At 44.9% G+C, this 17,010-nt stretch overlaps 1 protein-coding gene across 1 annotated transcript in view; it reads right to left on the bottom strand.

Annotated features, from left to right (window-relative positions):
* Positions 1 to 10,982: 10,982 nt before the first annotated feature.
* Positions 10,983 to 17,010, bottom strand: part of sumf2 (sulfatase modifying factor 2) — an 86,177-nt gene continuing 80,149 nt past the window's right edge. Inside the window, exon 9 of the mRNA XM_068010016.1 lies at positions 10,983 to 11,253. Within this exon, the coding sequence (XP_067866117.1) occupies positions 11,145 to 11,253 (109 nt within the window). The 3' untranslated portion in view covers positions 10,983 to 11,144. The remainder of the gene's footprint in view (positions 11,254 to 17,010) is intronic.

The raw sequence follows: 17,010 nt of genomic DNA, 5'->3' as shown, positions 1-17,010 counted from the left end.
AACCAGCTCTCAGCAATACAATAAGCAGATTGTGGGCACTGCTGTTCTGGACAAACTATTTGGAGCTTTCCCATACTGTATCCTGACTCAATAAATGAGGAGCAAGGTTATTCTATTAAATAATGTAACGGTGTGTCATGGGAGCAGTGCACAGTCCTAGAAATCAGAAATTTACAGCACAGACGGAGGCCATTTGACTTTTAAATCCACACCAGCTGACAAGAGCCACCCAGCCTAATCCCACTTTCCAGTTTATTTTATTTTATTTAGAGTTACAGCACTGAAACAGTCCCTTCAGCTCACCGAGTCTGTGCGGACTATCAACCACCCATTTATACTAATCCTACACTGATCCCATATTCCTACCACATCCCCATCTTCCCTATATGCCCCTACCACCTACCTACACTCGGGGCAATTTATAATGGCCAATTAACCTATCAACCTGAAAGCTGTGGGAGGAAACCGGAGCACCCGGCAAAAACCCACGTGGTCACAGGGAAAACTTGCAAACTCTGCACAGGCAGTACCCAGAACTGAACCCGGGTCACTGGAGCTGTGAGGCTGCAGTGCTAACCACTGGGCCACTGTGCCGGTTACAGCACTTCAAATTCATACCAAGCATATTTTTAAATGTTATGAGGGCTTCTGCCTCTACCACCCTTTCAGGCAGTGAGTTCTGGAGCCCCACCATCCTTAGATCCCTCTAAACCTCCTACCTCTTACCCTAAATCTATGCCTCCTGGTTATGAACCCCTCGATCATGGGGAATAGGATCTTTCTGTCCACTCTATCTGGATCCCTCGTAATTCTTTACACTTCTTTTAGGCCTCCCCGCAACCTCCTCTGCTCCAAAGAAAACAACCCTTTGCTCATAATTAAAATTCTCCAGTCCTGGCAACATTCTCGTAAATCTCCTCAGGCCAATACTCTGGGGACACGGGTTCAAATCCCACCACGGCAGATGGTGGAACTTAAAATTCAATTAACCAATAAAAATCTGAAATTGAAAGCTAGACTCAGTAATGGTGCCATGAAACTATCAATTTGTCGTAAAAACCCATCTGATTCACTAATGTCCTTTAGGGAAAGAAATCTGCCGTCCTTACCTGGTCTGGTCTTGTGACTCCAGACCACAGCAATGTGGTTGACTCTTAACTGCAGTCTGAAATGGCCTAGCAAGACACTCAGTTGATAAGGGCAATCAGGGATGGGTGACAAATGCTGGCCTTGCCAGTGATGCCAACATCCCATGAAATAATAAAAAAGCCTCTCTTTAATGCAATCAAATCTTTCTTATCATGCGGTGACCAGATCTGCATGTAGTAATGCAGCTGTGGCCGAACTCATGTTTTATACAGTTTCAGCATAGCCTCAGAGCTCTTATATTCCATGCCTCGGCTAATAATGGCAAGTATCCTGGATACCTTCTTGACCACCTTATCTACCTGTCCAGCCACCTTCAGGGATCCTGTTGACATGCACTCTAAGATCCTACATAAGCCTGCCATTTATTGCATTGTTAACCTTCCCAAAATGCATTATCTCACACTTCTCTGCATTGAACTCCATTTGCCACTGTTCCACCCACCTGATTAGTGCATTGATACCTGCAGTTGACAATTTTCTTCATTGTAAACCACACGGCCAATTTTTGTATCATCTGCAAACTTCTCAGTCATACTCCCTACATTCAAGTCCAAATCATTGATCTATACCACAAAAAACAATTAACCTAGTACTGAGCCCTGCAGAACCCCACTGGATACAGCCTTCCAGTACCAAAAACACCCAGCAGCCATTACCATTTGCCTCCTGTCTCTGAGTCAATTTTGGATCCAACTTACCACTTTGCCTTGGATTCCATGAGCTTTAACTTTGGTGACCAGTCTGCCATGTAGGACCTTATCGAAAGCCTTGCTAAAATCCATATAGACTGCATCAAGTGCATTACCCTCATTGACTCCCCTTGTTACCTCCTCAAAAAATTCAATCGTGTCAGTCAGACATGACCTTCCCTTAACAAATCCCTGCTGTGTTTGATTGATCCATTCCTTCCTAAATGAAGATTTATCCTGTCCCACAGAATTTTTTCCAATAATTTTCCCACCACTGAGCTTAGGCTGACTGGCCTCTAATTACTTGGTTTATCGCTTTCTCCCTTTTTAAACAATGGTACAACATTAGCTCTTCTCTAGTCCTCCGGCACCACGCACGTAATCAGAGGAGATTGGAAAATGATGGTCAGAGCCTCCGGTTATTTTGTCTTTTGCTTCTTTTAACAGCCTGGGATACATTTCATCCAGGCTTGGGGATTTATTCACTTTCAAAGATGTTAACCTCCTTAATACTTTCTCTTTTACTATGTTAATTTCATCTAATATTTCACATTCCTCCTCTGTGACTGTAATATCTATTTTGTGGGGGGGGTGGGGGGGGGGGGGGGGGGGGTGGGCGGTACCCTCTGGATATTTTAGTCCCACCTTTTTTCTTTAAAAGAACATACTTGCTCTGAACCCTCCCTATCTCTTCCTTGAATGCCTTCCACTGATCTGGTACTGATTTACCTTCAAGTAGTTGTTTCCAGTCCACTTAAGTTAAATCACATCGAAGCTTAGCAAAATTAGCTTTTCCCTTTTATCCCTGGTCTATCCTTGTCCCTTTCCATAACTATCCTAAATCTGACTGAGGTATGATCACTTCCAAAGATACCCCTTCCACCGGCCCAGCTTCATTCTCTAAAACTATGTCCAGAACGACCACCTGTCTTGTTGGGCTTGCTACGTACCAGGTGAAAAAGTTCTCCTGAATGAATGTTAAGAATTCTGCTCCCTCTGTGCTTTTCACACTAATTCTATCCCAGCTAATATTGGGGTAATTGAAATCTGCCACAATTACTGCCCTATTGTTCTTGCACTACTCAAAGATTTGCCTACATATTTGCTCTTCCATCTCCCTCTGACTGTTCAAGGGTTTATATTACACTGTCAATAGTGTGATTGCCCCTTTTTTGTTCTTCAGTTCAACCCATATGGCTTCATTTGATGATCCTTCTACCATAACATCCCTCCTCACAGTTATAATTATTTCTTTAATCAACCCCTCCTTTTTTTACTCCAATCCCTTCCTCTATCCTGTTGCCCTGCAGGTTTATTTCCCTCAAGAGCCATCCAATTTTCTTCTGAAATCATTCATTGTCAGCTTCCACAACCCTAGTAGGCAGAGAGTTCCAGGTCAGTACCACTCACTGCATTAAAAAGTTCTTCCTCACATCCTTCCCGTATCTCTTGCCTAAAACCTTAAATCTGTGTGCCTTAGTCCTTATACCATCAGCTAATAGGAACAGCTGTTCTTTGTCTGCCTTATCTAAACCTCTCAATGTTGTACATCTTGTTACGGCCAAGTGAGGAGGGGGTCACAGTTGCCCCTCTTGCCCTTCCTCTTATTTGACTGCAACAGGATTTATTCCTTTTTAAACAGCTGTTGTGCTCACCACCTCTGAGCGTTTTAGAGTCATAGAGTCGTACAGCATAGAAACAGGCCCTTCGGCCCACTGCGTCCATGCCGACCATAATGCCTATCTATACTAATCCTACCTGCCTGCATTAATTCCATATCCCTCTATGCCTTGCTCAGTCAAGTACCTGTCCAGATGCCTCTTAAATGTCGCTACTGTTCCTGCCTCCACCACCTCCTCAGGCAGCTCATTCCAGATACCCACTACTCTTTGTGTGAAAAATTTCCCCTTTGATCCCCTTTAAACCTCCTCCCTCTCACCTTAAATCTATGGCCTCTAATTTTAGTCACCCCTACCATGGGAAACAGACTCTGGCTATCTACCCTATCCATGCCTCTCATAATTTTATATACCGCTATCATGTCCCCTCTCAGCCTCCTTCGCTCCAGGAAAACAGACCCAGCCTATCCAATAACTCAAGCCCTCCAAACCAGGCAACATTCTTGTGAATCTTTTCTTACCCTCTCTAGCTTAATCACATCTTTCCTGTAGTGCGGCGACCAGAACTGCACACAGTACTCCAAATGCGGCCTCACCAACGTTATGTACAACTGTAACATGACGTCCCAACTCTTGTACTCAATGCCTCGGCGATGAAGGCAAGCATGTCATACACCTTCTTCACCACCCTGTCTACCTGTGTTGCCACATTCAAGGAACATGTACTTGCACCCCAAGGTCTCTCTGCTCAACAACACTCCCCAAGGCCCTGCCATTCACTGTATATGTCCTTCCCTGGTTTATCTTCCCAAAATGTATCACTTCACACTTGTCTGCATTAAATTCCATTTGCCAATCCCTTGCCCACTTTCCCAGTTGATCTATATCCTGTTGTAACCTGAGACAACCTTCTTCACTGTCCACTATACCACCAATTACTTACTAATCATGCCATTCACATCCAAGTCATTAATATATATGACAAACAACAGAGGGCCCAGCACCGATCCCTGCGGCACACCACTGGTCACCAGCCTCCAATCTGAAAAACAACCCTCCACTACCACCCTCTGCCTCCTTTCACCAAGCCAATTTTGTTTCCAATTTGCTAGCTCACCCTGGATCCCATGTGTTCGAACCTTCTGGACCAGCCTACCATGCGGGACCTTGCGGTTTTACCTTTTACCTTTACTGTGATCGTGGAAGAATCAATCAGACAGCTTTTCTCGACTTTAAACAAGAAAGAGGTAAGTTTATTATACTTAACACTCTAACCCCGATTTAAAAATCATTAAAAAATGCTACACATTCACGCACACATTCACATGAGAATCACACACACAAATAGTGGAAAGTAAGGTTTTTGGTTAGATTAAAGACCGGAATAAATAAAAGTTAAATACACAGTTTGAGGTTGGTTGATTCAGTGATTAACTGGCTGGAGTTGTACTCTTGAAGTCCTCATTGGTCAAAGTACACATTGTGGCTGGCCTGCTTTGTTCAGGGTTTTCTTGAAGGCAGAATTGTAGTTGGTTCTCTTCTCCTGGTCTCTGGCTGTAGCAGTCTGTAGGCTTGGAGGGTCCACAGTCACAGACAGTTTTCAACCTTGATGTTTTCTGGAGAGAGAGAGAATGGACAGAGACTGCTTGAGTTGTGTACCTATTCACAACCTCTGCATCACCAACTCGTTCTTTCATACTAAACCCTGTCACCAGGTTTCTTGGAGGCACCCAAGATCACGTCGTTGGCACCAGCCTGGACCTCATTGTCACAAGGCGGGCCTCTTTAAACAGCGTTCAAATCACACGCAGCTTCCACAGTGCGGACTTCAACACCGACCACTCCCTGGTGTGCAGCAAGGTTAGACTCAAACCAAAGAAGCTACATCACTCCAAGCAGAAGGGATGCCCGCGCATCAACATGAGCAGAATTTCTTATCCACAGCTGTTACATAAGTTTCTAAATTCACTTGAAAAAGCCCTTCAAAACTAACCTGCAGGGGATGCAGAGACCAAGTGGGCCCACATCAGAGACGCCATCTATGACTCAGCAAATACCACCTATGGCAAACGTGTGAAGCGGAATGCAGACTGGTTTCAATCTCACATTGAACAGCTGGAACCTGTCATAGCCGCTAAGCGCATTGCACTGTTGAACTACAAGAAAGTCCCCAGTCAGTTAACATCCGTAGCACTTAAAGCAGCCAGAAACGCTGCACAAAGAACAGCCAGGCGCTGCGCAAATGACTACTGGCAACACCTATACAGTCATATTCAGCTGGCCTCTGACACCGGAAACATCAAAGGAATGTATGATGGCATTAAGAGAGCTTTTGGGTCAACCATCAAGAAGATCGCCCCCCCTCAAGTCTAAATCAGGGGACACAATCACTGACCAACACAGGCAAATGGACCGCTGGGTGGAGCACTACCTAGAACTGTACTCCAGGGAAAATGTCATCACTGAGACTGCCCTCAATGCAGCCCAGTCTCTGCCAGTCATGGACGAGCTGGACGAACAGCCAACATAATCGGAACTCAGTGATGCCATTGATTCTCTAGCCGTGGAAATGCCCCTGGGAAGGACAGCATTACCCCTGAAATAATTAAGAGTGCCAAGCCTGCTATACTTGCAGCACTACATGAACTGCTTTGCCTGTGCTGGGACGAGGGAGCAGTACCACAGGACATGTGTGATGCCAATATCATCACCCTCTATAAAAACAAGGGTGACCGCGGTGACTGCAACAACTACCGTGGAATCTCCCTGCTCAGCATAGTGGGGAAAGTCTTCACTTTAAACAGGCTCCAGAAGCTGGCTGAGCGAGTCCACCCTGAGGCACAGTGTGGCTTTCGAGCAGAGAGATCCACCATTAACATGCTGTTCTCCCTTAGCCAGCTACAGGAGAAATGCCGTGAACAACAGATGCCCCTCTACGTTGCTTTCATTGATCTCACCAAAGCCTTTGACCTCAACAGCAGACGTGGTCTCTTCAGACTACTAGAAAAGATTGGATGTCCACCAAAGCTACTAAGTATCATTAGCTCATTCCATGACAATATGAAAAGCACAATTCAGCATAGCGGCGCCTCATCAGACCCCTTTCCTATCCTGACTGACGTGAAACAGGGCTGTATTCTCGCACCTGCACTGTTTGGGATTTTTTTCTCCCTGCTGCTCTCACATGCGTTCAAGTCTTCAGAAGAAGGAATTTTCCTCCACACAAGATCAGGGGGCAGGTTGTTCAACCTTGCCCATCTAAGAGCGAAGTCCAAAGTACGGAAAGTCCTCATCAGGGAACTCCTCTTTGCTGACAATGCTACATTAACATCTCACACTGAAGAGTGTCTGAAGAGACTCATCGACAGGTTTGCGGCTGCCTGCAACAATTTTGGCCTAACCATCAGCCTCAAGAAAACGAACATCACAGCGGCACAGTGGTTAGCACCGCAGCCTCACAGCTCCAGCAACCTGGGTTCAATTCTGGGTACTGCCTGTGTGGAGTTTGCAAGTTCTCCCTGTGTCTGCGTGGGTTTCCTCCGGGTGCTCCGGTTTCCTCCCACATGCCAAAGACTTGCAGGTTGATAGGTTAATTGGCCATTATAAATTGCCCCCAGTATAGGTAGGTGGTAGGGAAATATAGGGACAGGTGGGGATGTGGTAGGAATATGGAATTAGTGTAGAATTAGTATAAATGGGTGGTTGATGGTCGGCACAGACTCGGTGGGCCGAAGGGCCTGTTTCAGTGCTGTATCACTAAATTAAACCAAACTAAACATCATGGGACAGGACGTCAGAAATGCTCCACCCATCAATATTGGCGACCACGCTCTGGAAGTGGTTCAAGAGTTCACCTAAATCGGCTCAACTATCACCAGTAACCTGTCTCTCGATGCAGAATTAAACAAGCGAATGGGAAAAGCTTCCTCTGCTATGTCCAGACTGGCCAAGAGAGTGTGGGAAAATGGTGCACTGACACGGAACACAAAAGTCCGAGTATATCAAGCCTGTGTCCTCAGTACCTTGCTCTATGGCAGCGAGGCCTGGACAACGTATGTCAGCCAAGAGCGATGTCTCAATACATTCCAACTTCGCTGCCTCCGGAGAATACTTGGCATCAGGTGGCAGGACCGTATCTCCAACACAGAAGTCCTCGAGGCGGCCAACATCCCCAGCATATGCACCCGACTGAGCCAGCGGCGCTTGAGGTGGCTTGGCCATGTGAGCCACATGGAAGATGGCAGGATCCCCAAGGACACATTGTACAGTGAGCTCGCCACTGGTATCAGACCCACCGACCGTCCATGTCTCCGCTTTAAAGACGTCTGCAAACGCGACAGGACGTCCTGTGACATTGATCACAGGTCATGGGAGTCAGTTGCCAGTGATAGCCAGAGCTGGCGGGCAGCCATAAAGGCGGGGTCAAAATGTGGCGAGTCGAAGAGACTTAGCAGTTGGCAGGAAAAAAGACAGAAGCGCAAGGGGAGAGCCAACTGTGCAACAGCCCCGACAACCAATTTTATCTGCAGCACCTGTGGAAGAGTCTGTCACTCTAGAATTGGCCTTTATAGCCACTCCAGGCACTGCTTCACAAACCACTGACCACTTCCAGGCGCTTACCCAAAGTCTCTCGAGACAAGGAGGCCAAAGAAGAGAAGAAGAGATCGTGGAAGAATCAATCGGACAGCTTTTCTCGAGTTTAAACAAGAAAGAGGTAAGTTTATTATACTTAACACTCTAACCCCGATTTAAAAATCATTAAAAAAGCGCGACACAGTCACGCACACATTCACATGAGAATCACACACACAAATAGTGGAAAGTAAGGTTTTTGGTTAGATTAAAGACCGGAATAAATAAAAGTTAAATACACAGTTTGAGGTTGGTTGATTCAGTGATTAACTGGCTGGAGTTGTACTCTTGAAGTCCTCATTGGTCAAAGTACACTTTGTGGCTGGCCTGCTTTGTTCAGGGTTTTCTTGAAGGCAGAATTGTAACTGGTTCTCTTCCCCTGGTCTCTGGCTGTTGGCCTGGAGGGTCCACAGTCACAAACAGTTTTATTTATTTCAAGATACAGCACTGAAACAGGCCCTTCAGCCCACCGAGTCTGTGTCGACCCATTTATACTAACCCTACAGTAATCCCAATATTCCCCTACCACCTACCTACACTAGGGGCAATTTACAATGGCCGATTTGCCGATCACCTGCAAGTCTTTGGCGGTGGGAGGAAACAGGGAGCACCCGGCGAAAACCCACGCGGTCACAGGGAGAACTTGCAAACTCCGCACAGGCAGTACCCAGAATCGAACCCGGGTCCCTGGAGCTGTGAGGCTGCGGTGCTAACCACTGCGCCGCCCTATTTTCAACCTTGATGTTTTCTGGAGAGAGAGAGAAAGGGAAGCACACAGCTTTCTCTGCTGCTGCACACTCAGTTGCAGCTTGTTTTCTCCAACAAAACTCCCAGTTTTTCAGAGACGGACAGATAGTCACATGGTTCTCTCAATCCCATTCTCAATTGTTTTTAACGAGGTCCAAATCTAAAACCCAAAATCTCTCTAAGGTGGAATTGTCAGTCTTTATCCCCTGGAGGGATATCTCCACTTATGAATGCCTCAGGATGACTTTGAATATCCTGCTAATGAGGATGATCTGGGAATTTCCACTCAGTTAGCCAAAGCATTGTTCTGGCTGGGCTTCTTGTTAGACCTTTGTCTCCAGTTCAATCTCCTGCTATTTCAGATGCAAATTGCAGTGGTCATTTTGGCTGCTACTTTTTAAAAAGTTAACTGTAGGATTCTTTCCATTAAAAGTCTAATGTAAGTTTCCAACCAATTAATTTAATAATTTTCATTTGGCTTATGGGGTTTTCTTGACAACCTCCATCAATCTCCCCTCAATCTCCTTTGCTCCAAGGAGAATAACCCCAACCTCTCCAACCTAACCTTGTAGCTAAAATCCCTCATCCCTGGAACCATTCTGGTAAATCCCCTCTGCACCTTCTCAAGGACCCTCACATCCTTCCTAAAATGTAGTGGCCAGAACTGGACACAATACTCTAAATGGGGACTAACCAGAGTTTTATAAAGGTTCAGCATAACTTCCCTGCTTTGGTGCTCAATACCTGTATTTATGAAGCCCCAAGATCCCATATACTTTGCTAACCACACTCAGTAATAGCTATAATATACTCCCACCAATCCGTGCTCTGAGCTCATTTGCCTTATTCCCTAGACTTCTTGCATTGAAGTATATACCTTTAGCACTGCCAAACGCCCTTCTTGTCTATTTTCTAGCCTGTTTCCTCTGCCTTCCAAACACGCCCACTAATTATCTGTCTTCCATTTCCAACTTTTCTTCTTTCCCTTCTGAATCTACTCTCAGATTCCCATGCCCCTACAGCAACAGCAAAACCCCCTGTGAGGATATTGGTCCCGGCCCTGTTGAGGTGCAATCTGTCCACCTTGTACAGATCCCATCTCCCCCATAAAAGGTCCCAATGGCTCAGGAATCTAAAGCCCTTCCTCCTGCACCATCCCTCCAGCCACACATTCATCAGCTCGATCTTGCCATTTTTGTACTCACCAGCACGTGGCACCGGGAGTAATCCAGAGATTACATCCTTTGAGGTTCTACTTTTTAATCTCTCCTAGGTTCCTGCAGAATCTCATTCCTCTTTCTGCCTATGTCTTTGGTGCCAATATCGACCTACCCCCACCCCCCGCCCCCCCCATCCCGCCATCTCAGAACATCCTGTAGGTGCTCAGTGACATCCTTCAGCCTGGCACCAAGGAGGCAACATACCATCCTGGAGTCACATCTGCGGCCACAGAAGCGCCTGTCTGTTCCTTTCACCTTCAAGTAAATCAGAATGCATATAAACCTGATGCAACAGCTTCCAAATCTTTCAGGTTGTCAACAACTCAAACTTGGTTTCTGTTCAGCATTGTAAATTTCTCAAATATTAAAACAAATAGTCTTTTGTTTAGCTGAAACAGGCGCAATGTTTGTACATGTTCTTTCTGTCTGCAAAGAACAGAGCCCTGTGTATTAATATATGTAGCTTCCAGTGCACACAAATGCACCACACTGCGAGCCCTACCGATAATCTTAAATTGGTTGTCAGCATAATTCTTAGCACACTGTGGATTATTTAGCAAATGTTGTCCAATCGTGGAATCAGCTCATTATAAGCTCAAAATAAGTGACAGTCATTCGCTGGTTCCTTCCTCAGGCCAATGTCTTGATCAATCAGAGTCAAGCGCCTGGTTTAAAATGTTAAACAAAGCTTGGCAGTTAACGGTCAATCGCTGTAAACCGGTGTATTCGCCATGGCAACGCCTCTACCAATCAGAGTTCACTTGCCAACCAATCAGCACTCTCTTCTCATGCAGTATAAGTTGTTGTTTGCCCTTACATTGGTTATTCTTGCGGATTGTCCTGATGGGTGCAAGATGAAAAGCTTTGACGTGTCTATTTTCAGCAATACTCAAATATTAAATATTTATAACCTACAAAAGGCTCTGTTCTGTGATAATTTTCAATTTTAATTCACTTCATGAGGTTATAAAAATAGGTAATGACACATTAGCAGAAACATAATCAAACTGTACACTGTGCTTAATTATTCTGCCCCATGGATCTTGCTCCATATTCTTCATAATTATTGCTATTCTTTTAAGTGTTTCTTAGAGTTCAGTCTTAATTTTCCCTTTTTGTTTTTGTTGAGATGGAACTTTGCTTGTAGCACATCGAAAGCCCAGGTTATCAGAAGCAGAGTCTGGAGTGTTTCCCATCCTAGAAACAAGGACAGCAGATTAACTTTTGGATAATTTTCTTCCGTTTTAATGTTTGATGCAATTTAAGTGCACTGGGCAGTTTGGGTCACAGAGTACAATCAGCTGCCGACTGTGGTAAACCTGTGCCTGTTGATAGGACTGCAGCTCAACGTTCCCTTTAAAATGTTATGTGTGGGCAGTTTGTTCAATGTGCAGTTTCTTTAAATTATTCTGCACACAAGGTGTTTAACACAAAACAAGGCCTGCAAAATACCTTCCAAGCCACTGTGCAGCCAAGCATGCAGCTTAGCAGGAACATTGGTGCAGGCAGCACCTCAAATCCATACTGCTCACTTGTTGCCATGCACACTGATCATTGGCTCACCCCTCTCAGGGAGACCCTGATATTTGGAGGACAGGGCACTATTTAAAGGCAGCCAGTACCCCTTAAAGGGGATGTATATTCTGGCTGGAAAAAACTGTTGTGCTAATTGCCACTGAAAATGCTGAAGCTGGGAGAGGACTGACAGGGTTCTCAGATGTAGTACTGGAGACCTTGGTGCAGGAAGCGGAGAGGAGGAGAGACATTCTTGGCCCCCCCAGGGGACAGAAAGCCCTCTGGGCAGCTAATGAGGAGGCAGTGGGAACAGATCAGCAACAAGTTCAATGCCAGGTGTCTGTGTCAGATGGTCAAGGATTCAAATCCCACTCAGTTTACCCTCTCAGGTGCATGTAAAAGTTGGCTGGCATTGTTTTGAAGGAGAGCAGGGGAGTTATCCCTTGTTTCCTAGCCAATATTTATCCCTCAACCAACATCTAAATCAGCTTATCTGGTCATTATTGTTATCTGTGGAACCTTGCTGTTTGCAAATTGGCTGCTGTATTTAACGACATTAAAACAGTGACTACAATTCAAAAGAACTTTCATTTATTTTTAAAATTTATTTAGAGATACAGCATTGAAACAGGCCCTTCAGCCCACCGAGTCTGTGCCGACCATCAACCACCCATTTATACTAATCCTACACTAATTCCATATTCCTACCATATCCCCACCTGTCCCTATATTTCCCTACCACCTACCTATACTAGGGGCAATTTATAATAGCCAATTTACCTGTCAACCTGCAAGTCTTTGGCATGTGGGATGAAACCGGAGCTCCCGGAGGAAACCCACGCAGACACAGGGAGAACTTGCGAACTCTGCACAGACAGTACCCAGAATTGAACCCGGGTAGCTGGAGCTGTGAGGCTGCGGTGCTAACCACTGCGCCGCCCTTGATTGGCTGTGAAGCATTTGGGATGTCCTGAGGTTGTGAAAGATGCTATATAAATAGAAGTTTGTTCTTTGTTACTCTAAGGCTGTCTCACCCACTCCTTGCCAAGCTGAAGACTCCTCTCTTCCATGTTTCAACCCCTTTACTTTCAGATATAGTCCTTCAGTCTTTACTCAGCCCTGCTTCACTGCTCCAACAATACTCAGTCTCTCCACCCAATGCATATTGCCTCCATTTTCCTGCATACGTTAGGTTAACAAAGATAAGAGACAGTCCCTGACTACTAAAGGTAGTTTCCTCCGGTTTCATTTTCAGTAGTTTCTCACTGTGAAGGGGCACTACCAAAGTTTGCACTCTTTGTAAATGGCCAGTGTTGCATCCAAACATAAAAATTCTGTCCTTACTTCAATATTTCCATTGTAAGTTTTTGTACATGTTTTTAAGGGAAATCACCAGTGCTGCTGCTGCAGTACCTCGAGTGACAGGAGGTTTTTTATGGACAGTTTCCATTACAAATTCAGACACAGGAATTTAAACTGGAAAATTCTGCCAAGTACGCACTGCTATTGAGATTTTTGGTTGCTGAAATCTGAAAGATGATAAAAGCGAGAGAGAGAGAACAGGTATCAGCATCGACCTGATTGAAGACACCAGCAGCAGAGATGATAAAAGCGAGAGCGAGCGGGGAACAGTGTGAATCTGATTGGCGTATTTCCAAAAAAACAACTGATATCATCACAGGACAACAGGTAGGGGATTGGATGCTGGGTATTAGATTCTTTTAGAGTCATATGCGACACAGAAGGAGGCCATTTGACCCATCGAGTCCATGCCGGCTCTCCACAAGCTATTCAGTCAGTCCCACTACCCGCTCAATCCCCACTGCCCTGCAAGTCAATTTCCTTCCAGTGCCTATCCAGTTTCCTTTTGAAGTCATTGTCTCCGCTTCCACCATCCTTGTGGGCAGCGAATTCCACATCATTCCCACCCACTGCATAAAAAGGTTCTCTCTCATATTCCCCTGCATTTCCTGCCCAAAACCTTCAACCTGTGTCTCCTAGTCCTTGTACCATTAGTAAATGGGAGCAATTTTTCCTTGTCAAACTTATCTAAGCCTGTCATAATCTTGTACAATTCTATTAAATCTCCCCTCAATCTCCTTTGCACGAAGGAAAACCAGCCCAGTTTTTCCAACCTAACCTTGTAACAAAATTCCCCATCCCTGGAACCATTCTGGTAAATCTCATCTGCACCCTCTCAAGGACCCTCACATCCTTCCTAAAGTGTGGTGACCAGAACTGCACACAATGCTCCAGTTGGGGCCTAACCAGAGCTTTATAAAGGTTCAGCATAACGTCCCAGCTTTTGTACTCAATGCCTCTGTTTATGAAGCCCAAGATTCCATACGTTTTACTAACCAATCTTTTAGTATGTCTTACCACCTTCAAATATCGATGCAGATGCACCCCAGGTCCCTCTGCTCCTGCACACTCTTTAGAACTGTGCCATGAAGTATATATGGCCTCTCCCTGTTCCTTCTACCAAAATGCATCACCTCACTTGTCAGTATTAAATTCGATCTGCCACTTGTCTGCCCATTCTGCCAGACTATCTATGTCCAGTTCCAGGCTGTTCATATCATCCTCACTGTTTGCCGCATATCCAAGTTTAGTGTCATCGGCAAATTTTGAGAGTCTACTCTGTATTTCAAGATCCAAGTCATTTATATACAGCAAAAAAGCAGTGGTCCCAGCACTGACCCTTGGGGAACACCATTGTCTACCATCCTCCAGTCTGAAAAACAACCATTTACTATGACATTCTGTTTTCAGTTCTTAAGCCAATTTTTTTTATCCAGTTGGTCACTGACCCTCCTATTCCATGAGCCTCAATTTTGTTAACCAGCCTTTTATGTGGTACTTTATCAAACACTTTCTTAAAACATGAACATCATCCACTATAGTCCCTTCATTAACCCTCTCTGTTACTTCATCAAAAAATTCAATTAAATTAGTCAAGCATGATCTACCTTTTACAAATCCGTGCTGGCTATCCTTAATTAACTCAAACTTCCTCAAGTGCCTGTTCATTTTTCCCCTGATTATTGTTTCTGAAACCTTACCCACCACTGATGTTAAAGTAACTGGCCTGTAGTTGCCTGAACTGTCATAGAATCATAGAAAGTTTAAGGCACAGAAAGAGGCCACTTGGCCCATCGTGTCTGTGCCGTCCGAAAAACAATCCACCCATTCTAATCCCACCTTCCAGCATTTAGTCCGTAGCCCTGCAGATTACGGCACTTGAGGTGCATATCCAGACTCCTTTTGAATTCAATGAGGGTCTCTGCCTCAACTACCCTTTCAGGCAGTGAGTTCCAGACCCCCACCACCCTCTGGGTGAAAAAGTTTTTCCCCATCTCCCCTCTAATTTTTCTATCAATCACTTTAAATCTATGCCCCCCTCGTCATTGACCTCTCTGCTAAGGTAAATAGACCCTTCACCTCCACTCTATCCAGGCCCCTCAAAATTTTGTACATCTCAATCAAATCTCCCCTCAGCCTTCTCTGTTCCAAAGAGAACAACCCCAACCTATCCAGTCTTTCCTCATTGCTGTATTTTTCCAGTCCTGGCAACATCTGCGTAAATCTCCTCTCTAGTGCAATTACATCCTTTCTGTAATGAGCTGACCAGAACTGCACACAGTACTCAAGTTGTGGCCTAACCAATGAATTATACAGTTCCAGCATAACCTCCCTGCTCTTATATTCTATACCTCGGCTAATAAAGGAAAGGATTCCATATGCCTTCTTAACCGCCTTATTGACCTGTCCTGCTACCTTCAGGGATCTGTGGACACTCAGTCCAAGATCCCTCACTTCCTCTACACTTCTCAGTATTTTCCCATTAATCGTGTATTCCTTTGCCTTGTTTGACATCCCAAATGCATCACCTCACACTTCACCAGGTTGAATTCCATTTGCCACTTTTCTGCCCATCTGACCAGACCATCAATATCCTCCTGCAGCCTACAGCTATTCTCCTTGCTATCTATCACCGCCAATCTTTGTGTCCTCTGCAAACTTCTTGATCATGCCCCCTATATTTACGTTCAAATCGTTAATATATACCACAAAAAGCAGGGGATCCAGTACTGAGTCCTGCAGAACGCCACTGGAAACAGCCCTCCAGTTGCTAAAACACCCGTCAACAATTACCCTTTGTTTCCTGTAACTGAACCAATTTTGTATCCACCTTGCTACATTTCCCTGGATCCCATGGGATTTTATTTTTTTAACCAGTCTGCCATGTGGGACCTTGACAAAAGCCTTGCTAAAATCCATGTAGATCACATCAACTGCACTACCCTCATCTATCTTCCTTGTTACTTCTTCAAAAAATTCGATCACCCTTTCTTGATTAAGGTCATCGCATTTGCAATTCTCTAATCCTCTGGCACCTCCACTGTATCCAGGGATGATTGGAAGATTATGGCAAGCCCTTCCGCTATCTCCATCCCCACTTCCTTTAGCCATGGAATTCAAGCCATCCTGACCAGGTGACTTGTCAACCCTAAGCATAGCCAGCCTTTTTAGTACCTGCTGCCCTCAATTTTTCCCTATCCATTGCCTCTACTCTCTATTTCTACTGATATTTTTTCAGCTTCCCTTTCCTTAGTGAACACTGATTCAAAGTACTCATTAAGTATAATAGCCTTGCCCTGTGCCTCTAAGTATATATTACCCTCTTTGTCCCTAATAAGCTCCATTCCACCTCTTACATGCCGGTAGAAGATTTTTTGAGTTCCCTTTTATGTTGATTGCCATTCTATTCTCATATTCTCTCTTCGCCAGTCTAATATTCGTCTTCACCTTCCCTCTAAATTTATTGTATGTGGTTTGGTTCTCACTTGAAGAATTCATCTGACATGCACCTTACACCCTTTTTCCTGTTTCATCATAATCTCTACCGCCCTCATCATCTGAGGAGCCCTGTTCTCGGTTCCCTTATCTTTCATCCTTGTTGGAATGCTCCTAACCTGTACCTGAAGCATCTCTTCCTTAAACATAACCCATTGTTCCGATACAGCTCTTCATGTCAGTCTTTGGTTCCATTCTACCCAGGCTAGATCCCTTCTCATGGCATTGAAATTAGCCCTCTACCAATCTAGATATTCCACCTTATTTCGTTCCTTGCTTTTCTGCATTATGAGTCTAAACCTTATGATATGATCACTCTTACCCAAGTGCTCCCCCATGGACACTTGGGTCCACTTGGCCCAACCTCATTTCGCAGCACAAGATCCAGCAATGCCTCCTTTCTAGTTGGGCTGACAACATACTGATCAAGGAAGTTCTCCTGAATACACTTCAGAAATTCCTCCTCCTCCTTACTTTTGACTCTAGAATTATCCCAATCAATATCTGAGTAATTAAAGTCCCCCAGTATCACCACTCTATAGTTCTCACACATCTCCCGTGATTTCCCTGCAGATTTGATCC

This window comes from Heterodontus francisci, chromosome 30 (assembly GCF_036365525.1).
Source record: "Heterodontus francisci isolate sHetFra1 chromosome 30, sHetFra1.hap1, whole genome shotgun sequence".
Classification (NCBI taxonomy): domain Eukaryota; kingdom Metazoa; phylum Chordata; class Chondrichthyes; order Heterodontiformes; family Heterodontidae; genus Heterodontus; species Heterodontus francisci.
This window is presented reverse-complemented; position numbering and strand designations above follow the sequence as displayed.